At 42.3% G+C, this 22,298-nt stretch overlaps 2 protein-coding genes across 2 annotated transcripts in view; one reads left to right on the top strand and one right to left on the bottom strand.

Moving 5' to 3' along the window:
* Window positions 1–2,182: 2,182 nt before the first annotated feature.
* Window positions 2,183–4,347, top strand: LOC109973836 (serine protease 23-like). The gene is made up of 2 exons (XM_020623670.1): window positions 2,183–2,192; window positions 2,285–4,347. Exon 2 carries the CDS (start codon window positions 2,289–2,291, stop codon window positions 3,723–3,725), a length of 1,437 nt encoding a protein of 478 aa, XP_020479326.1. The 5' UTR covers window positions 2,183–2,192; window positions 2,285–2,288; the 3' UTR covers window positions 3,726–4,347.
* A 2,701-nt stretch (window positions 4,348–7,048) lies between these two features.
* Window positions 7,049–22,298, bottom strand: part of LOC109973853 (clathrin coat assembly protein AP180-like) — a 32,040-nt gene continuing 16,790 nt past the window's right edge. The window contains exons 5-21 of the mRNA XM_020623691.1: window positions 20,474–20,576; window positions 20,209–20,302; window positions 19,998–20,109; window positions 19,792–19,898; window positions 19,639–19,680; window positions 18,735–18,808; window positions 18,473–18,478; window positions 17,903–17,915; window positions 17,688–17,818; window positions 16,680–16,753; window positions 16,433–16,447; window positions 15,688–15,858; window positions 13,581–13,679; window positions 11,134–11,202; window positions 8,989–9,075; window positions 8,315–8,376; window positions 7,049–7,201 (exon numbers count right to left, since the gene is read on the bottom strand). Of these exons, the coding sequence (XP_020479347.1) occupies window positions 7,049–7,201; window positions 8,315–8,376; window positions 8,989–9,075; window positions 11,134–11,202; window positions 13,581–13,679; window positions 15,688–15,858; window positions 16,433–16,447; window positions 16,680–16,753; window positions 17,688–17,818; window positions 17,903–17,915; window positions 18,473–18,478; window positions 18,735–18,808; window positions 19,639–19,680; window positions 19,792–19,898; window positions 19,998–20,109; window positions 20,209–20,302; window positions 20,474–20,576 (1,412 nt within the window). The remainder of the gene's footprint in view (window positions 7,202–8,314; window positions 8,377–8,988; window positions 9,076–11,133; window positions 11,203–13,580; window positions 13,680–15,687; window positions 15,859–16,432; window positions 16,448–16,679; window positions 16,754–17,687; window positions 17,819–17,902; window positions 17,916–18,472; window positions 18,479–18,734; window positions 18,809–19,638; window positions 19,681–19,791; window positions 19,899–19,997; window positions 20,110–20,208; window positions 20,303–20,473; window positions 20,577–22,298) is intronic.

Genomic DNA, 22,298 nt, shown 5'->3' with positions numbered 1-22,298 from the left:
CAAAACTGAAGTTCTTGTGCTTGGGCCTGAAAACCTTAGAAATCTGCTGTCTAATCATATAGTTACTTTAGATGACATAGCTCTTGCCTCCAGTACTACTGTGAGGAACCTTGGAGTCATCTTTGATCAGAATATGTTCTTTAAATCACACATAAACCAAGTCTCTAGATCTGCCTTCTTTCACCTGCGCAATATTGCAAAAATTAGGAGCATCCTGTCTCAAAGTGATGCTAAAAAACTGGTCCATGCATTTGTTAGTTCCAGGCTGGACTACTGTAACTCTTTACTATCAGGATGTCCCAATAATTCCCTAAAAAGCCTCCCGTTAATCCAAAATGCTGCAGCCAGAGTACTGACAGGAACTAGCAAGAGAGATCATATCTCTCTCATATTAGTTTCTCTCCACTGGCTCCCTGTAAAATTCAGAATAGAATTTAAAATCCTTCTCCTAACATACAAAGCCCTTAATGACAAGGCTCCATCGTATCTTAAAGACCCCGTAGAGCTTCATCACAACAAAGCACTTTGCTCTCAGGTTTACTTGTGGTTCCTAGAGTCCACAGAAGCAGAATGGGAGGCAGAGCCTTTAGCTATCAAGCTCCTCTCCTATGGAACCAACTCCCAGTCTCAGTTTGGGAGTCAGACACCCTCTCTACCTTTAAGATTAGACTTAAGACGTTCCTTTTTGATAAAGCTTATAGTATAGTCTAGTGATAATAGTAAGGTCTAGACCTTACTTTGTAAAGTGTCCTGAGATGACTTTTGTTGTGATTTGGCGCTATACATTAAAATTTGACTTGATTTGATTTGAGTTGATACAACTTTAAATATTTTAACTGACTTCACCTGAGGTCCAGTAGCAGTAATTGTTGTGGAGCTTTCAGTTGCCTCATATGATCTTCATCAGCAAACTGAGTTTGCTCACTTGTTCCTGAATTGAGATATTTACATTTTTTTGTGAGGACTTTTTGTCCATGTTGCTTTAAATGAGATTCTTCATTCTTGAGGTTGGAAAGAGCAACTGATAATTTCATGTGGCTTTTATGAAGTTCGGGAAAATGGAAATTTTAACATTTATAATTCTGTTTGCATGTTTTGTTTGCTATAGATTTACACAAACTAAATCCTAAAATACTTTTGCAAATGCACAAATATCACCTGTCAGTATGATAACATCAATAACCAAGCTTTTGCCTGTAGGTACGTGTGTGTGTTGGTGTTAAAGCATCTAATCACGGAGAAAGGATGAGTTTCTACCCTAAATAAACTCTTGTTGCACCGTGCAGAGACACTTATCAAAATAAACCAACAGGACTTTAAAGTAGGGTTTTTAGATCAGAGAGGCGTAGGGCTGTGTGTGTTCCTGAGTGTGTCTGGACGCACTTCAAACGTGACCTGACATAAATCTAAACCTGCATTTTTGGCCACAAAAACACCAGATAAACACAGAGTCAAAGGCAACATTTTGTAGAAAGATCTCTCTGAATATCTAAATTAATGTCTTTACACTTGAACGCATCACAGAACAGAGAACTCGTCTCCACGTGGCTCCATTTTGTACCTATAATGTTATGTCATCACATAATCACAAAGTTCATTCAGGCTCACACCCTGCAGACATCCCCCACCCCCACCCCACCCCGGTCGTCACTTTTTCTGCATCAGGGTGGGATGTAAATTTCTATCAGGATCCTGCGCGCAGCCTCTTGCGCTCCAGTGTTATTTTGAGCCCAGGATATGATGGAACCCAGTCAGCTGGACGCCGTCTGGATAGAGACGAGATTTTATTAATGAGAAGTAGGACATTGGTTGGAAGTTGTTGGGGTGGTATTGAATGTTTGCAGGTAGGAACATTTTGAAATTTGTATTTATTGCATCTTTTTGTCAAGTGACACTTACTGCGCGGATTGGAAATATTTTCAAAGTAAAAACAATTCTCATTTCTCTTAAATTTACAAACGCTGTATGTCTTTTTACCCACTCTGGATATTTATAATTTTAGATTTTTTTTAGACTGACTAACTCATTTTTTAAGAAGAGGCTGATAAAAATGTCAGAGTCGGCTGTTGCATGTAATAATAATTACCTGCATTTTGAAACAGCCTGTTAATTCAATTTAAACGATCACAGACATTTTTAAGACATTGCTCTGTAGAAATTGAGCTTGTGCGCCATCTGCTGCCACATCTCTGGTAAGAGCTGTAGGAATTTGCGCAGGTCTTCTCTTGAAAAAATCTGGAATGTGAAAGGTGATCAAATAGTGTGTTCTTGTCTTTCTTTTCAGTGGAATGGGCCTCAAACACCTCCTGTGCGTGCTGCTCTGTGCGGCTTCTCTGACAGATTCTGGAGTTTTTGGTAGAGACGGGAACAGCGAGGCGGATAGGTGGTGCCGACAGAGCCTCCCGCTGCTGCTGGACACGCACACACAACTTTTAAAGACACCTTCATTCAGAGGGCAGGAGGAGGATGAGGAGAGAGGAGGGACAAAGATGCTATGTGGGATGGAGTGTCACAGCAGCCTCCTGCCTATGGACCAAGCTGACCAAGAGAGAATTCTGGGATATGAGACAATGTATGCAAATGGTACACGTACGCATACAGATATCAGGTTGCTTTGGCTTAACAAGACATCAACAAGTAGGTCTGTAACCACACCATCAAGCACTCGCAGGAAACGGCAGGTTTATGGAACAGATGGACGCTTTGTGATCACTGACTCACATTTTATCACCAACTACCCGTTCTCTACCGCAGTTCGTCTCTCCACAGGCTGCTCTGGAGTCCTTATATCTCCCAAACATGTGCTAACAGCAGCACACTGCGTTCATGACGGGAAGGATTACCTAGAGAGCGCTAGGAAGCTTAAAGTTGGAGTGCTGCAGCTCAAAACCAAAAGGAGAAGAGGGGGTCGGAGGAGAGGTGGGCGGCGGAGGGGTGGGATAGAAGGACAGAGGGAGACAGGTGAGGGGAAAGGGGAGGAGCAGATAGCGGAGGAAGGCGTGGAGCAGAACGAAATAGATGGGGATGAAGTGAGAGAGAGAAATGGAGGCAAAGGTAGGAGACGCAGGGGGAAAAGAGAGAGAGGTCCTGTGGTAGCTGTTCATGGAAATATAGGTGACTCTGAGAGAGGAGGACAAGGGAAACAAAACCGCATTCGACGCAGCGTTGAACCCAGAAGGCAGCCTGTCTTCCGTTGGACACGAGTTAAACAAACCCGAATCCCTCAAGGATGGATCCACACTGACAGCTCCAACAACTCACTTTCCTCTGACTACAATTACGCCCTCCTGGAGCTGAAACGACCCATGAAGCTGAGGTACATGATGCTCGGAGTTGCTCCCTCCTCCGCTCCTTTGGCGCGGATCCACTTCTCAGGCTACGACGCTGACAAAAGCCTGCGGGGTGACCGTGGAAACGAGAAGGTGGTTTATCGTTTTTGCTCAGTAGCAAAGGAGTCGGAGGATTTGATGTACCAGCACTGTGACGCACGGCCTGGCGCAACAGGCGCAGGTGTTTACATCCGTCTGAGGCAGGAGGTGGCAGATGCAAGCAGCAAAGGGAAGTGGCAGAGGAGGGTGATCGGGGTGTTCTCAGGCCATCAGCGGGTGGAGGTGGAGGGGGGTGAACAGGGGGACTTTAATGTTGCAGTGAGGATCACTCCTCCTAAATATGCCCAGATCTGCCACTGGATTCATGGAGATCCAGATCTCTGTAAGGAGGTTTGAACTTAAAGAGCAATGGAGAAAAATACTGCAGTAGCTATATTGCAGTATATAGGAAGAAACCTTATGATAAATGTTGATGTTAAAAATCAAAAAATGTGTGCACAATTTGTTGTTTTTATGCCGACTCTGTCTTTTATAAATGTTTTCATGTTCTATCAAAATGTTTTGAAGGAGCAGCTTTCTACATACTGACCCAGGAGTGCTGATCTGAGGCCAGCTCATGTTGTCAGGCCATATCAACAAACCTGTAAAACACAGTTGCAGCAAATGTCCCCTGTTCTGAATCTGTGGCCTATTTATCAGCCAGTGCATCTGGAGAATGTGGGAAACATGCAGTAAACCCTGTGGATGACAAAAAGTCCCCTTTTTAAACACTACAGTTGTTTGTCTGTTTCTGAAATACCAATTTTATACACCTGTAAGTAAATAAAACAGTTTATGTAAAGGGAAAGACAAACTCTTATCTTCTCATGTTGCATGTTGTAAGGAGCACATATACTTTAAAAGCAAACAAAATAATCTTGTATTGTACTTTTTCTTTGGTGCCACAAATGCATTTCTTGTAAGATATGTAACAAAGATAATCCATGCTGATAACCAATAAAATGGTTTTTAAAATTAAGCAGACCAGAGATAAGTAATGAGCCGTGAGGGTCGTTTGGATCAGTGTATTCATCTTTTATTGCATCTCATTTGGACTCACATGCAGGAGGAGGGGGTAACGATGCCATCCATATTAACCCGGGGGGGAAAAAACACAGCCTTCATATGAATACTTACAGTAGCAAACATTATTTATCCACATTCTTTTTAGTTGTATGCATCATTGTCATCTTTATTTTTCTTTCAACACTTTGTTAAATGGATTAAGATACAATCACTTTTGTAAATAAACAACACAGAGAACATCCAGCGTATACTTCCAACACCTCCAGTGACAGCACATGACCAAATTTGCCGCTGCTGCCATACAAATTTCCTAAGGAGTACCCAGGCCGCATTCCAGTTACATACACAAATGCTTCCCTGTCTTTGATTTCCACCCTAACATGGGGTCATGTTGTGTGGACGCAGAGACATGGAAAAGAGCTATGTTGTGTGGACGCAGAGACATGGAAAGTGTTTTGAGTGCTTTGAGTGTTAAAATGCAACCATGTGTTGCACGCTATGATACAGTATCATTCCACACCAGCAGAGGGCGCAACAAAGATTCCATTCAATACTGACTGATTACAGTCTGAGAGGTATGTACAAAGGAGGGACATTTTTGAGTCTACTTGCTTTTTTTCAACCATATAATTTGATGTAACTAAAAATATATGATACATTTTCCCTCTCAAAATAAAGGTTAAAGAAAATATGTTTCATCTCTCATTTAAAGTCAGAAATGCATATGTCAGTTTGAACACAGTTCACAAATTTTTGCATGTTCATACAATCCTTAAAAAAAGCTAAAGCAAAGATGAAACTGAACATTATTTGACATGTTTGATGAAAGTCCAGATTTCAGGTACATTCTGATCAAGAATTGTTCTCCAAAATCTTGAAGTAGACCGGTGGGAGCGTGGATGGCCAAGCAGATATAGGTACAACCAATTTCTTTTCATTAATGACATAAACGTAGCTCAGTATTAGTTTGAATGACAGGACAGAGCTATGGGAGTGGGTGTTGGCCAGTGAAGGTACTGTATACACACTGAACACAGTCCACATTTAACAACACGGTCCTCGTCTGGGAAATGCGCAAAGAAACAGACATATCCACCATTCCAAATCAGCTGATACGTGGAAATTCAGAATGAATCTAAATACACATTTATTTATTTATTTTAATTCATTTTCCAGTAATATATTAAGGAAAGTTTAACACTGAATTACACACACACCCACACACACATAAACAGAATGTTGTTTTCTGTATCTAGGGTTCACATTCACAGTTGTGCTACAACATTAGATAAGAAGGGCAGGTTTTGTTAGGGGTCACGGCCGGTAGGAGGTTAGAGGGCTAAAGATCAAAGGTGTGATGGCTGGTTGGCTGAATGGCTGTGGCATGACTGAGGGAAGGCAGTGGGTAAGTGCAGACATCCACATCGACAGAGCTTCAGACAATGACAAACCTGCAGGCACAGAGAAGCAGAGAGATGGAGACAAAATGAGATTTGATTAAAACAAGTTCCCAACAGAAAAAGGCGGGGTCTAATTACATACTCTATGACAGACAGAAAAACACGGAAACAAAAACCTTGCTCAGACTGGCAAGTCAAAGTATTGATACATTGATACATTTCATTGGACCCTTCCAGCCTGGTTAATTCCCATGTCTTTCAAATGCCATGCCACAAGTTAGTAACACAGCCTTCCTGTCAGTTTGTTCTCTCCAAGTTCAAGCCACGACAACCGCTCTCAGTCTTGACAAAACTCCTCCACAGCCACAGAAGACTTTATACGACTGTTTTCACAAGCTGAGCAGTGGCTAAACTGGCCTTTACATGTAGGTACAATCCCCCTTTTAAAACAAGATGCTGTGTAACTCAAATCTCAAGCACTAGTAATGGCTGTTGTGTGGACTGAACAATTTAACTAAAAGAGTTTTTTACATTAGTAGTATTTCAGAGGGCTGAAGGGTGACAGTAACAAGCAAGAAAAACTGAAATTAGAGAACTGTCAGTTCTTTTAATCAGCTTGTAAACTCAGATTTACAGTATTTTGGGGCTCATTGGAAGGTTTTGATCCCAGGGTCAGGAACTATGGCAGTAATGTTACGGTCATTAAAGCCACAGTATGTAAATTTACATTTTAGCTGTAGGAATCTGCTCCAAAACTTGTCCTAATGTGGAGAGGTGCAGTCAAAGCCTCCTGTGACCCAGACTCATTGAACAGCACTGGCAGCAGTGCAGAGACATTAGCTTCTAAAAGGTCTGAGCAGGACTGACCTCTCTAACCAATCAGAGATTTTCAATGATTTCTGTTTAATCAAGTGAGTTTTGTTGCATTCTCATTTATTGTAATTTCATAACAACAGATATGTGAAGAGTCTGGAAGAGTGAGGCGGAGCGTAGTGGATCATAGTAGAGCATAGTGGAGCAGGGAGAGGGAGTGCTGGGTGGAGCAGAGTGGATTGATTTGGAGTTTCATGCTAGTGCTACCTTAAGTTACATACTGTAGCCTTAAGTGCACATTAAGGGAGTTAGCTGGCCATGGCTGCAGCATCAAACGTGGCTCACTTGTAGCGAATGCAGAGTATTCTGCTCTGTGGCTTTTTCTAAGACATCACATGATGGTTCAACAACTATCACTAGCCTAGTTAGTATTAAAACTCCTTATGCTAGAGTATGTGTAACCTTTAGGTATAAATGTATGTATAATAAAATTAAGAATAAGGGTGTTACCGGTGCTCCAGGGGTTGCTCCGGTGGCAGGGAAGCCTGGCCTCACCATGGGCATCATGGGAGCTCCAACACCTGGTGCTCCCAGCTTACACAGAGACAGACAGGAAGAAAAAGGGACAATCAGACACAGTGTTGGTCGAAGGGTGTGAGGGCCACCTAAAGGGGTCATTGTCCATTAGTGTCCAGTAATGTCCAGACTGGTTTAGGGACATTATTGGACTGGACTGGTGTGCTTACCATGCAGAAGCTGGGGTGAGTCCCCATAAAAGCAGGGACACCCATGGGTACAGTCTAAAGGTGTGGAGGGGATGGGAGGGAGAGGAGGAGGAGTTGGGATGTTACTACACTACCTATAAGACTGACATAGACACACCACAACATAACATAAGAAAAAAAGTACATATACATGTAAAAAAGTAATGTTAATGCTGGACAATAAACATGGCACAACACACATGCACAAGGAGTTAGAGTGGAGGGGAAGCTTGTTGCAGGTAGCCTTCAGAGTGAAGTGTCAGATCTGTTGTTGCCAAAAAGACTGAATAGCCATAGGAAGCCAATGTGTTAAAGAAGGAGTTCAACTATGAGAGGAGAACCAGGCGGTTTTCCTGGACTCCAACAGGCTTAAAATAAAATGCAAACTTAAGAAACGAAGAAGCTGTTTCCAATTGGGCACCATCACTTGCAACTTCATCACTCTCCGGTAGATTTTCCAGAAATATATTATAAAAAATATTTTGAAGCGTACTACATGTTGAATCTACGGAGGAGGATTAAGGCCTCTGTACAAAAATGATTTGAATTCTGACTTTTTTCTGGGAAGTTTGAATTTTAGGTCAGAATTTAAATACATTTTGTGCAGTGGCCTTTATACTCTTCCAAATGAATCTGCCTGAATTTCTGCCCTTGGTTTTGACCATTTGTTAGACATTTCTAATAAGTGCATGCATTGTGGACAGCGTACTAGATTTACATAAAAAAAACCCTGCAATGTCTGTAACTTGCTAAAGGCTGAGTAATATGGCATGCTTTGTTTCCTTGCTTTATTGCCACACCTCTTGATTTGCTAGCTATGTGAGTGGACCTGGAACCTGGAGAGCCAGATGAAGGCAATATTTGTGATTGCTGCTACAGGTATGCCCTGTTTGTTGCTGCCATGCAGCTCCACTCCATGCTATAAGACACAGACAACATTTACCATGGGTGCACCCCAACTGGGGGGAGCTACCTGAGGGGCCGCTGGGGTTCCCATTGTGAGATCTGAGACAAAAGAGAGAGAGAGAGTGATACTGCAAAATCACAATTTTCATTTAAAGACATATTATTACAACTTATTATTACAGAATTTAATGCAATCAAATTTACTTGCAAGACAATGTAAATTAATGCAATGGGAAATCGCTTTTTTCTAAAAAAAAAAACAACCTTTCTTTCTGAGAGTTAGAGGAAAAGATCCATACCATTCTCATGTCTGTTAGTTAAGTATGGCGCTAAAGTCAGGATTAGCATAAAGACAGAAAACAGTGGAGAAACAACTAGCCAGGCTCTCTCCAATCTTCAAACGTTTGCCTACCAACACCTCTAAAGCTCACTAATAATAAACACAGTGCATATCTTTGCTTAATTAATACACAAAAGTAATGTAAAACTACACAAGATTCTTTACAGGTGCTCCTCAGTGCACTTTAGAGAAAGCCAGGCCAGCTGTGTTCCCTTGCTTTCAAACTGTATGCTATGCTACGCTAATGCCTTCCAGCTTCATTTAATGCTTAGACATGAGAGTCGTATTGCCATCTCTTGGAAAGAGAGCACATTTCCCAGAATGCTCAGATATCTACAGTATTGCTTTATTTAATCTAAATGACTACTTACTACTTGCCATGTTAGCCATGGAGGTGTCAACATCACCTGTCTGAGGGGCAACAGTGGGTTTCATTATATCCCCTAGTCCATCAAATACTACGGGGCAAAACAATGAGAGAAGAGGATGGAAAAGGGAGGGAGATATTTAATATCCCTCAGTGCAAACTATCCCCACACACCATCACAGCTCAGTAGCAGACCTCTTTACTAGCAGAGTGGATTAAGACAGATCTATCATTAGGGCTCTGCTTACTACGCCACAACCAATAGGTGTCTCCATGGCAACAGAGAGATGAGAAGAGGATGGGAATGTGAGTTGGTTAATACTGTAAAGTAAGATATTAGTATCATCATAGCAAGAAGTGAAATGGCTCATTGCAGCGTATTAAAAGCTGATAAATGGACTGTGTGTAAAATAGCAACAATATGTAAAATAGAGTCATATCTGCTACAGGAGACATCTGTCAGATCAGCTGCTTACATGCTTCTTTGCTATCTGGGTATAGGAAATAATCTTTGAAAATATGTGTATGAATATGAACCAGAATTTGTGACCATGTGACAAACACCTCATTTTACCATCATAACAACAGAGGCAGTGCCAATAATACATTTTCAGTATTTGTAGATACATTTGTGTGTAATTGCTGCAGAAAAGATGAGGGAAGCAAAACACTGCAGCTAGAATGAAGATGGGTTCATTGCTACAGAAACATTAAATAAATACTGCTACTTCACATACTCTTTGTAACCATTAAGCATCTGGTGGTGGAAGGAACAATGCAGCTGAGCTTGCTCTGCACCACTGCAATGCAGCAGTGCACTGTGGGAAATTAGCGCGTTAAAGAGCAAGAAAACTCACCCGGTCAAATGGCAGGAAGCAAGCAATGAGCCAGCCCAAGAGCCACATGGAGAAAGAGAAGCAAGAAGGGGAGAAAGAGAAAAGAAATTCCAGAAAGAGAGAAAAATGCAAATGATTTAACAGGAGCGAGTAGCAGAGAAACTACTAGAGGTTATTATGTGAATGACAGAAAGAGGGGAAAGAAAGAGTTAAGCCTGAAAGTAGTAGTATGGCAGACCATCAGTTGCATAACATGAAGCTCAATGGCACAGGACAGGAGATGACCAGAAACCAGGTGAGCAAGGTCACACATTCCCAGTAACAGTTACCACGGTTACTGGTTGTGCAGTCGTGCAACATGGAAGCGACTGGAGGAATTCTCCAAAAACAAAAACAAAAATAGTACTATGCAAATAAGGTGGTGATGCAATAATGATGTTAACATGATCCATCTGACCTTTGTCTTGACACTGAAACAACAACACTCAATTCATTATGCAAAGAACATAAAATCTATTGTATTGTTTATATGAGTGAATAAATAAAACAATTATTTCATTAACTGTTATCTATCATCACAAAACAACCATTATGACAGGCAAACACTGTTGCAAAGAAATGACAAAGTGCTACTAAAAACATGAATTTAGAAGGACAATAACAAGGCATCATGCAGTCACTTAACACAGACGTGTGTACAACTGGGCACAGACATGTAAAAGGCTGCACACCTCTCATACATAGGAGCAGGAAGACACAAAAAACAGACTAAAACAAATGATGCTGTGTTTCTTTAAACATTCTGCAGATAAATCAGAACTATCAGGTGTTGCTGTTGGTTGAACAGCTGCAGCTAAACTTTAGTGTTTAATTTACACTGGAGATTAAGGGAGGCTGCCCCAGCAGCTCCACACACACACACACACACACACACACACACACACACTGCACGATTATTACACTAAAAACTAAAGCATGCTTTACAAATAATTATAGGAACACATCAATAAAAACTTGAGCTGCAGGTTCTTTTTTCTTAAGCTTTCTGCTGCCAAACATCTAATTTAACACATCTACTTTTACCAGAGGTCTGTGACTTTCCAACAAAAAAAAATTAACATGAGTCAGATCATACAGAGGCTCTGGCCCCGGGGGCCGCTTGGCCTTTGCCTGGTGGGCCTATTAAATAATCCCTCCATGGATACAGCACAGTGTGTTCACTGAAATAGTTCCATGAAATGTTTACAACATAGTGATTTACCCTTGATTGTATACATATGCATGCAGCTTGGCACTTCACATATGTTTTTTACCTGACATAAGCTCAGCACCAGGGGCCGCAGGAGCAGCAGCAGCAGCTGGGGCATCTCCTCCTGTGGACTCTGGCAGGTCAACGCAACATATACCAAACCATACCATGCCACATCAATGCAGGGGGAGCCATTTCCATCGCAGCATAAGGGCAAAGAAGGGGTAATAATCAGCCTTCGGCTTCACACTGCTAATGCCAAACAAAGTGTTCAGAGTTAGATAGGAAAGTTCAATGTATACATGTACAATTTTTCACTCATAGTTCAATAAACTGCAGACAGTTGCTTTTAGAAATTAGAACATACATACACACAGCTTATAATAATGCAATCTATACTCATTTTGCAGTCACAGTAAAGCACCTACATGCATTTTAAAAGACACACGTTCATACACTGTAAAATCTGTGTTTACAGCCAAAAGCAGCTCTTTAATAATTTAGCCATTTCAACATGAGCAGGGATTGATCTCAGGTATCTGCTTGTAATATATTAATATTATGGCTGATCCACATAGGCAAAGTTTCCATTGGTACAAGATACGTATCTGTGAATTTAAACTGACAACACAAAAACTGAACTAATGCACAGAAAAAGTACAATATGCAGCAACATACAGTATCTAGCCAGTAATTATGACCATAAGCAAAATCTGATGTTTTTAATATCAACTTGTTCATTTTACAGCCTTCCCAGATTCATCTCTTCTTCATGAGGAGTGACAGGGTGATGGCAGGCAGCTGTGAGTTACCCACCACCAAACAGGTTCATGATGGCTCCCGTGGCCATTTTGGGTGGGAGTGCAGAGGAGAGGATGGGGGCAGGGGAGCTGAATGCTTCTGCTGGGGAGGGCAAGGTGGAGATGGTGTTTAGAGCCCAAACACAAATACACACAAACTAGTGACTTTATGATGCACATTTATCAGCTGCAATTTCAGTGCACACAGTACATGCCAGAATGGGAACGAGGTGAGAGTGGTTCAGTGAAAACTCTAGACAGCTCAGTGGGGTTCAGCTGACCTGTAAGACAGCAATCTCATTTCCTTGTTTTTTCCTTCTCTAATCAAAGCCAAGGACAAAGCTGAGAAACAAGCACAGCAAGACAGGATATGAGAATAACAGCATACAAGATGGCAGACTGGGTGCAATAGGGTACCTGCTATAAACAAGTCAACACTGGGAGCAGGGTCTGCTTTGGTGAAGCTTGTGTCTGGCATGGAACCAAAGAGGTCTACGAACACATGCGCACCCAGAGACAGGAATATTAGAATGCTCAAACACTTTAAAATGATGATGCTGCACACACACAACAGCTAAATGATAGAGAGCCTTTGATATGTGCACTCGAGGAAGGGAGATGGATGGCAGGCAGACTAGAGAGCCAGAAAGATGCCAATCAATATGACCAGACACTAAGATTAACAGACCACACACATCTTTAACATTTACCACAGAAAAGATCAGTTGCAGGGTTGGTGGCACTGGGGGATACTACGAGAGCTGAAATGGTTGCAGTGCTGGTGATGGTGCTGGATGTGGAGGTGAAGGGCGGTGAAGGGGAAGGACAGGGCTGGGGTGCTACAGAGCTAAAACAGGCATCCAGCGAACTACCCAGGTTGTTATTCTCTAGTGTCACCATGCCAAAAAGGTCTAGACCTGAAGGTGACATGTTGATGTTACCATCTGAGGGAACAAAGGGGTCTTTGAGGAAGAAATGGGATGAGGGGGTGAGGAAGAGATGTAACACATGGAGAAGAATGCGATGTGTTAGACAGTGAATTTAATACTAAACAGAGTAAACATGCTTCATGAGACGACAATGGGGATGAAATCACTGATATAAATATGAAAGCTGAGGAGAAAAAAAAAGAAGAAGCAACAGGGAGGAGTTACATGAGGACAGAATATGCAGAGCTCCAACACACTCCTGCTGTCAGTTCAAACTGTTATAGCTAAAATTAGCATCTGTGGTCGACAAAAATGACACACAACTGCAGGAATATTTAACAACTTCACAGTACCTTAAAAAAAGCACAACTTAACTACAACCAAAACCACACAACTGCCACAGGCAACCTTCTCCGCAGAAGAAAATGCAGAGTCGAATGCCAAAAGATAACCGACAAGAATATTGCCTTGAATTGCCATGGTAACAATAGCACTGTCCAGATATGACCGGCGATGAATAGTGAATCCGTACGCCTACATTTCCTGCACAAAGCCTTGAGATGAAAATCTGATCAAGACACCAGACCAACAATAAAGGCACACATGAGTGTTTCCATCTACACAAACTGCTTGCTAAGTTATTGGGCATCTTTTTGTTCATGACCCTCAAACAAGTGGTTGGTAAAGTATTCAGATCCTTTACTTACTGTCACCCGCAAACTGATCAGACAGTTCAGTCAACACACATGAACACATGTACTGACAGACGTTCAGTCACCCACCAGCTCCACCATTGGCGGCTTGGGAGAAGGTAGCGGCAGCCCCGCCTTCAGCCACTGCTGCAGACGCCTCACTGGCAGGAGCAGGTGTCGCGAAGGCGTCTGAGGTTTACACAGAAACCCCAGCAGAGGACAGAGGAGTCCAGGGAGACAGAAATGGATGAAGAAATAAAGATGGAAAGAAAAAATAAGGAGTCAAGAGACATGAGGACAAAACCTGGGAAATAAAGGTAAGCTTAGAACATCTGAGTAGAAAAAAAGAAGCATCAGCACTAAATTTCAACAATAAAAAAACCCTACAGTTTAAAGCGCTGGTTATGTGACATTGACTGACAGGTGATTGGACACATGTGAGTACAGACAGGAGACACTACAGCAAACTTTAATCTACTGCACAAAGAGAAGAATAAGCCTGAAATCTATAGCTGCCGTTTGTAGATGTAACCACGTGACAGGGTTTGATAGAATTGCTTTTCACTGAGGTCAAAGAAAAGCATGTTCGCCTATCAAACACGATGCATACGGAGAATGAGTGCAGCACTGTTGACGTGCAAGCCAAAGGTGAGTCCCTTTTCAAAATTACATAATGTTGAAATGTTTGTATGTGCAGTATTTGTAGAGAAATACTGTGTGTGTGTGTGTGCGTGTGATACAAAATGAACCAGTGTTTCTGATATCTAGCATCCTGCAGGATCTAGATATTTTGTATCAAGCTTTGAAGTGGTCATTGATAAATAAATAAATAAATATAAAATAAATAATCATGAATGATTTATGTTAAACTAATAAATGAGCTGATCATTTGTGTTCATATTGAAGATATTATTCACACTCAGCTCATCATTATGCATGTTATTTTATCACTCTTACTTTTGTACTGGAGTTTATTCTTATTTTGTTCTTATTCGTGTCATTTTTTGTCACAGTTTATTTCAGAATGTCACTTTTGATCAGCAGTATTGTCATGAGCCACTGCCCCCTCGCCTTTCAAACAATCACATGGCCCATGTGCCACATGATAGCTGAAAACGATGGAGGCATGCATCATTAATGCAAAACCACTAGTGCACCACATTCAATGTCTGCGATTTTAATTGAGTGTGTGTATGCTGAGTGTCCACTGTTTAGAGCCCTCAAAAATTCTACAGTGGAGTGAAAACAGCAGTGTCCACAGCATCTTTTTGCTAATAATCCCACCGTGTAATGCACCATGTTTTACAGATGCGAATATTATCTACAGCCATTAGTGATACTACAAAAAGACAGTGATTAGTTCTGTAAGTGTCCAAAATCTGAATTTACTACTCACTACTGCGTAAATTACTGAGTGTACATTATATAGGGAGTAGTGAAGGAGTGAATGAGCAGGTGATCTCAGACACAGCCTAGGGGCTCTTTCAGACTACGCAAGCTACACAGCCATGAATTCTTCCAGCTACGCAAAGAGGGTTTGGCACATACTTGTGTAGCAAAATGTGTCATCCAAAATTTTGTAACATGACACAAGCACCAGTGTTATTTCATGCATTTCCAATAGAGGAACTAATGCAAATACTGTACTGTCACTCAGAAGAAGAACGGTATGTGGTGTTAAAAAACAAAAAGAGCAGTGCAAAGTTGTTTGTGTTTATCTGCATCTTTAAGATACGGCAAATGCACAACGCTTTTCTCCTTTTAATGGCGACAATTTAGCATACGCAAAATGATGCAGTCTTTGTCAGCAGAGATTTTCATTTCTACCAGATAAATCACGCGACCTGATTAGGACCATGGGCCAGTGACTCTTGCCCCCTGTTCCATGAGCGGAATATCATATCTGCCAAGATGCAGGGCAACCACTGCTTATGTAGATAAATACTTGTGTGACCCTTGTGTTTTTGATTGTGTTTACGTAGTTTGCGTAGAGTCTGAAACAGCCCTCAGACTTCACTGTTACTGATGATGCAGCTTTGTTAGCAGGACGTTGACAATATCATCGATAAATCTGCAAAGTTCTGTCTGCATTCTGTATGTGCTTGGGCATGCATGTGTTATCATATTGTGTGATGGTTTTAGGGTTGAGCTTCCCAGAGTGATTCTTTTGTAGAGAATTTTCTGGAAGCCCACTGACCTCCCAACAGATCCATATTGGTGGCACCAGGGGAGGTGGCAGCTGCTGTACTAGTGGGAGGAGCTAGAGAGGCTTCAGGTTCTGCCGCTGCAAGAGTGGGTGGCGCTGCTGCAGAGGAGGGGGCGGGCTCTGCCGTGAGAGTGGGTTCAGATAGCAAGGAATCCCCCATTTCTGCGAGTACCAAGGGGTTGTTTGAAATCCCCCCAAAGAAAGGCACCAAAATAAACCCCAAAAGAGCAACCAAAATAGTGTGATTCACCGTTCAAAATGATAGTGAAGAAAAGCAAGCCAAAACAAAGGTCCAATTCAAATCAAACCCAGTTCAGATAATTTGGAATTGACCGACCAAAGCAAAATTCAGATTTTAACCAAATCAAAGTTGTAAAGTTATCCAGCACCATCCAGCCATAATCAACAAATAAAAAGCAACCAACCAAAATAGCCGACAATGGAGTGTGTGGAGGGAGGGGAGAGAGAAGGTAGAGAGAAACAAAGACTCAGGCTAAAGAGAATAGCTTGAGGAAGACAAAGGTAGGTAACTATGTGACATCGGTACATTAAATCTACCTATCTGAAAGTTCACTTCGGGTTAAAACACTGACATTGTTTACAGGTCACATCGATTATAGATTAGAGTATGTTAAGAGAGAAAGATGGTGACATTAAGGTAACAGAGAGAATGATTTAAACTACACTAGTCAAAAGTAGAAGGTGAAGATGAAGTGAAAAGTAGAGTAACACTCACCTGAACCAAGAAGATCTATGGAAGCAGAAAACAAAGGCACAGGGAAAAATATGTTAGCTCAAGATTGTATTAGTTTACTTCTTTATTGTAAATGAAACACTTTTAATGAAAACTCAGCAATAAACTGTTTATGTAGAAATTTAATTAAAGAAAATTCACTAATTTCTTGACATTCACCGTGACAGTGGTCCATTTCACTGTAAACCAATGAACAATAGCTGGTTAGACATGAAGGAGGGTTACTTACCTCCCCAGGACGTGGGGCCAGCTGATGGTGCAGAAGGACCTGAGGAGGACAATGGATCCAGGTCCAGCAAAGAACTATAAAATGAGAAAGATGCAGAGGATGAGGTTAACATTTAGTTAACCTTTGTTGCAGACTGCTGAGAAAAAACCCTCTGCTCCACATGCACATTTATTGGTTAAAACCCATGAATAAATAAGAAAGTAAATATTATTTTTCATAATAGTCCAAAACAACAGTAAGTGTCCATGCTAGCAGCAGTTTGAGGCTGCACACAGCAGTGTTTTGAGCTAAATGGCAAAATCAGCATGTTCATATCATCATAGTGACAATATTAACATACTGATGTTAGCCATGTATAATGTTTTTCATGTTCTTCATTGTAGTTCAACATGTTAATATGCTTACATAAACACAAAGTACAGCTGAGGCTAATAGAAATGCCATTTGTTTCAGAAGTGTTTGGCCATAAACCAAAGTGCTGAAAACATAAAAGAATTGACCTGATGATGGTACAAGAAGAAACTATGACGACTCAAAACACGCATCAGAATTCATCCTCTAAGGACCACAAATATCTGTTGCAAATTTCATGAAGCTCAGTGAAATAGCTAACATATTTTACTCAAAAACTAAAATTTCAGCCTCATGGAAATTGAGTAAAAGTCAAGGGATTACTAAAGTCAGCAGAATTCATCCTTGGAGGGCCATAAATGCGTGTATAAAATTTCATGGCAATTCGTCCATTCCTCCATTAGAGTGGTGCCTCCGGTATTCTTTTAGGGTTTAGCAAATAAATGACCCATATAATCATGGACATTATAGAGTATACTGCTGCAAAATTAGCCCTGGGGTGTGTTTTCAAAAGCAGCACAGAGGAATTTATCGCCAAATGTGTTAAAATTAGTTTCAGATTTGATCCAACAGCAGTGGCACATGACAGACTTGAGGCCATAGACTAACACAGAAGAGATGGCAGCCACAGGATGGTCACAGAAAATCGTCACTCACTCTTCAGCCGGCTCAGCGGCAGCGGCAGCGGCAGAGGCGGCACTCTCCCCAGGTGGAGGCTGCAGTGCAGGAACAGCATTTGAAGATTTGGCAGGAGTCGATGTTGGAGACACATTGTTTGTCGGAGATCCCTGAAGAGAAGCCCCTTTTCAGAAATACATCAGACTGGAAGAACTTAGCAAAAAAATGAAGACTGCTTTAAATGTGTATCTTACCTTTGTTGGAGACCTGAAAGAGTGGAAGAGGAATTTTTAGTATTTGTGTTTGAAAAAGGCAGATCTACCTGATAAAAGCTGAAATGTATGTATGTGTGTCCAAAATCTAAACTAAAAAAAATCAGGCAAATGTTCACATGAATGACATCATTATATGTGATCATATGAAGAGGTACTTTCCATACACAATATGAAAAGAAAGAATGATCCAATTGTTTCACATACTCTAATTATGTCAAGTGTATTTTAATTTTGTGCTAGTCATTTTCATAAAACTCTTCATATACTGATTCACATTGCACTTTAGGATGCGATAATACACATGTGATGACTAACAGTTTATCCAAACATATTTCACACATGTAATCGCACCAATACACACATTTCCACATGTGAATCTAGTTAGCTATGGTGCATAATGCTTCGATTTACATGAAAATCACCTACATACTGAAATTCGCATGGGGATAATGTGTAAGTTTACCTGGAGGGGGGAAATGACAGCAAATACATCTGCACAGTTTTTAAGAGGTTAGTAAAGTCCCAACAAAACACACAGTATATGCTCACCCTTCACTGGTGATTCCAATTGAACATAAAGGGGATAAAAGAGAGGAAGGGTTAACGAAAAATACTGAAATATGGCACCTGCACAGGGCTGTTTCTCTTGGTTTATTTGTAGCAAAACTTGTGAAAAACAAAAAGTGAAATTCTCAGATCTTGGCCTCATTTGCTTTTGTTGTTATGGTGATCCCGCTTGATCTATTCTGGCTTCATGCTGAGAGTAAAAAGCACTCAAACCAAAATAAAAGGACATTATTGAACACTTTACCCCTTTTTTCCACCCTTTGTATCCTCCAGACCATTCATGTGTGTTTCCAGAGACTCCAGGATACTGCTGGGAGCCCGACACACACACACACACACACACACACACAAAATCAAAACTGGATCACTAATTAATCTTTTACACAAATTCACATCACCAAATCACATTTTCAGTCCATGTTACATTTCAGTTGCCAGAAGTGCTGAGAGTGACACTGTCAAATCTCACTGCAAAACCAACATGCTTGTAAAAACACACAAGCATGTGAGATTTGTGTGTGTGGCGTGTCTGTCAAATTAAATTAGGATCAACATGCCGACACTCCATCCTGCAAATAGGCACTCAGCCAAGGCACCCTGTGCATCCGTGGTTACCGGTTCCTCGAGAGGTTTAAAGGGACAGTCTTCGTCATCTGAGTCTGCTAGATCCACCACTACCCCCGGGTGGAGACACTGGGTTGGGGAGATGCAGGTGCATGAGACATGGGTGCTTTTGTGTGTGTGTGTGTGTGTGTGTGTGTGTGTGCCTTTGTATTACTTGCATCATGAGGGCCGAAACCTTTTAACACACTCACACTGTGGGGACTCGGCCATCCTTGTGGGAACCAGAAGCTAGTTCCCACAAGGAAATCACTGAATTTTAAGGTGGCAACATGGTTTAGGGTTAGGATGAGGTTAGGGTCAGGGTTAGGTGTCAGGCAAGTAGTGGTTATGGTTAAGGTTTAGGATAAGTCTACAGGAAATGAATGTGAGTCAATGTAAAGTCCCCACAAGGAATGAAAACACAGCAGAGTGTGTGTGTGTGTGTGTGAGATAGGATGGATGGTGTTCATGACCATTGTATTCTTAGTCCCAGTTCTTGCAGGGAACACATTAAAACAACTGTGATATACTGTGTGCTGACTTACATAGTTAATGTCAGGAATGTCGTTTTTGTCAACTCCAACTATCTGTTGAATGAAAAATAGTTCAAGCTCATTAGCATTACTGCACTTCTGTGTCAGGACATATACATCATTATGAATGTAATGTTGAGGACTGTCAGTTGTGCATCACTGTACCTCAGCCAGCTTCATGAATTCCCCAATCTTTGTCACCCTGGTCAGGAACCTCTTGTAGATCTCCAAGGCCTCCTTGCAATCACTTTTTTTCATCTTGAAATATTTCTCTATATACAGAAAACAAATAGCATATGGATTCAGAGATATGATGGTGCAAAGCAAGCAAAACATGCAATTAAGGTGTTAATCAATCAAGGACTACTAACCTAGCAGGTTGATGATTCCATCATTGTAGGATGCAAACAGTTTGACCAGGTCCTTGAAGAGCAGCATAAATGCAGCATTGATGATCCCATTATTCAACTCCTTGGGGTGAACCTGAGTGGAGAAAGACAGACAGAAAGTGAAAGCCATCAGAAAACATCTGTCTTTGAATGCTGCATTTAGGTTTACAAGTCAGGGACAAGTTGGACTCACATCAAATTCCAGGAGTGTGTCAATCTGAGTCTGCAGAACAGGCATGCCTTTCAACAGCTTCTCAGTGGTCATGGTTCTCATCGCACCCTCAGCACTGACGGAGATGCATCAGAGAGAAGATTAGATGCTCAATGGGGGGACAAGAGCAGCCGTGGGACATGGCCAAGTGACAATAAGAAAAAAGGTAAATTAATGAACAGCAAGGGTTACGTGCTATGCCAATAAGGCCCTTCAGCACAGACTATAATAACAATGGTTAACATACCCCTTCTTGACTCTGGTGAAGTCAAAAGCCATCTGGCGGTAGGCAAAGGCTTTCTCGTTCAGATATCGTCCGTACCGTCTAATAAATGTTGACATGTCGTAGCCTACAAAGGATGAAATCAGTGTCAGAGTGCTCCACTTTGGTTATTGAATGGAATATTAGTTTAAAAAAGGCTGCTAATGAGGATCTAAGTTTACTTTTGATTACATGTGTATAAACAACATCTTATTTGCATGTTTGTTCTTTTTACTTTTGCTTATGTGATCCATGTAGTGTCTTCTTGCAGTAAGACCCTGTCAGGTTTGCCCGGCTACACCTTCCTCTCTTCTTTTTCCTCACACTAGCCTAGCCCTTGCACTGATTACACTATTCAACACACCTGCCCCGCTTCCCTGATTACTCACCAGCTGCACCTCATTAGTCTCCTCCATACTTATACACTGTTCACCAGTCACTCCCTTGCCAGTTCTTTCTCTGTCTTCAGGCCAGTGGTTGTTATGTTGTTTTATCAAGTTTATGCTAAGATTGTCTTTGTTCTCTCTAGTCCTTGTTAGCACCCTAGTCGTTATCCTGCCCCTCTAGTGTCTTCTTCCTCTTCGGACCTCTCCTCTGGATCATCCACCATACCACTGACTGTTTTTCTGCTGCTGCTGATCGACACCCGGTCATCTACCTCATTACTCCTCCTGTATATATGTCACTACCTTCACTGTAAATAAACCTCACTGCTTGCACCGAAGCCAGCCACCTGGGTCCGCTTTTTATCTGCTCGCTCACTCTGTGTTCGAGCGCACCCTAACAGAAAGAACTGGCCAGTATGGACCCTGCTGGCTCTGGTGCAAACAGCGCTTCTGTCCCTGCACACGTCACCACCCAAATGGACAGAATGGCTCAGGCACTGCAGCAGCAACAACAGGACATCTCCGCTCTCACCCAGCAGGTAGCACAACTCACCTCGCTCCTATTGTCTCACCACGGTCACACTGCCACCCCAGATCCACACTCCGCTCCCTGTGCTGCCAGTCCCCGTCGTGATCCGCCTTACCCCGAACCGGATGTCTTCGACGGCAGCGTGGATAAGTGCCAGGGTTTTCTGCTGCAGTGCCGCCGGGTGTTCGATCAGCAACCACGGACATTTCGCACGGACAAAGAGAAGATCAGTTATGTTACCAACCGGCTGCATGGGAAAGCGCTTACTTGGGCCGAGGCTGCGGACTCCAGTGGTGTGCTTATCGGCACCACCATCACCGAGTTCCTGGATGAAATACAGACTGTTTTTTCACCTTCATCTCATCAGGGTCAAGCTGCCAAGGAGCTTATGACTATCCGCCAGGGGGCTCGTCGCGTCCTGGATTACTCCATTGACTTCCGGGTTCTTGCAACGGAGGCCGGCCGGCTTGTAGGACCGCGCGCTTCGCGCGGCCTTCTGGCACAGCCTCAATGAGAACATCAAGGCAGAGCTGAATACATGTGATGAGCCCCCTTCTCTCCGCTCCCTGGTGGACTTGGCTATCCGGATCGACAAACAGCTATGTTCTTCCCACAAGGAAAGAGCAGGGTGGCCCCCTGGACCCACGTCATGACTTTACCACCTGCCGAAGCCCGGGTATCTCTCCGCATGGGGGATTCTCAGACCTGCATTCCACGACAGACAGATGAACCCATGGACCTGGAACGTGCCCATCTAGACCCTGAAGAACAGGCCCGCCGTATCCGCACTGGGTTATGCCTGTATTGTGGGGCTCTAGAACATCTCATCGCCACCTGCCCGGTGCGGCCAAAAGAGCGGGCCCGCACGTGACAGTGGGGCCACTGATGGGCCGGC

This window comes from Monopterus albus, unplaced genomic scaffold, assembly GCF_001952655.1.
Source record: "Monopterus albus unplaced genomic scaffold, M_albus_1.0 scaffold307.1, whole genome shotgun sequence".
NCBI lineage: Eukaryota > Metazoa > Chordata > Actinopteri > Synbranchiformes > Synbranchidae > Monopterus > Monopterus albus.
The sequence above is the reverse complement of the archived record's forward strand: the minus strand, read 5'-3'. Positions and strand labels throughout refer to the sequence as shown.

Bases quoted from the DNA above. Each gene is read 5' to 3' on its own strand.
- LOC109973836 (XM_020623670.1), top strand. From the start codon at position 2,289: ATGGGCCTCAAACACCTCCTGTGCGTGCTGCTCTGTGCGGCTTCTCTG.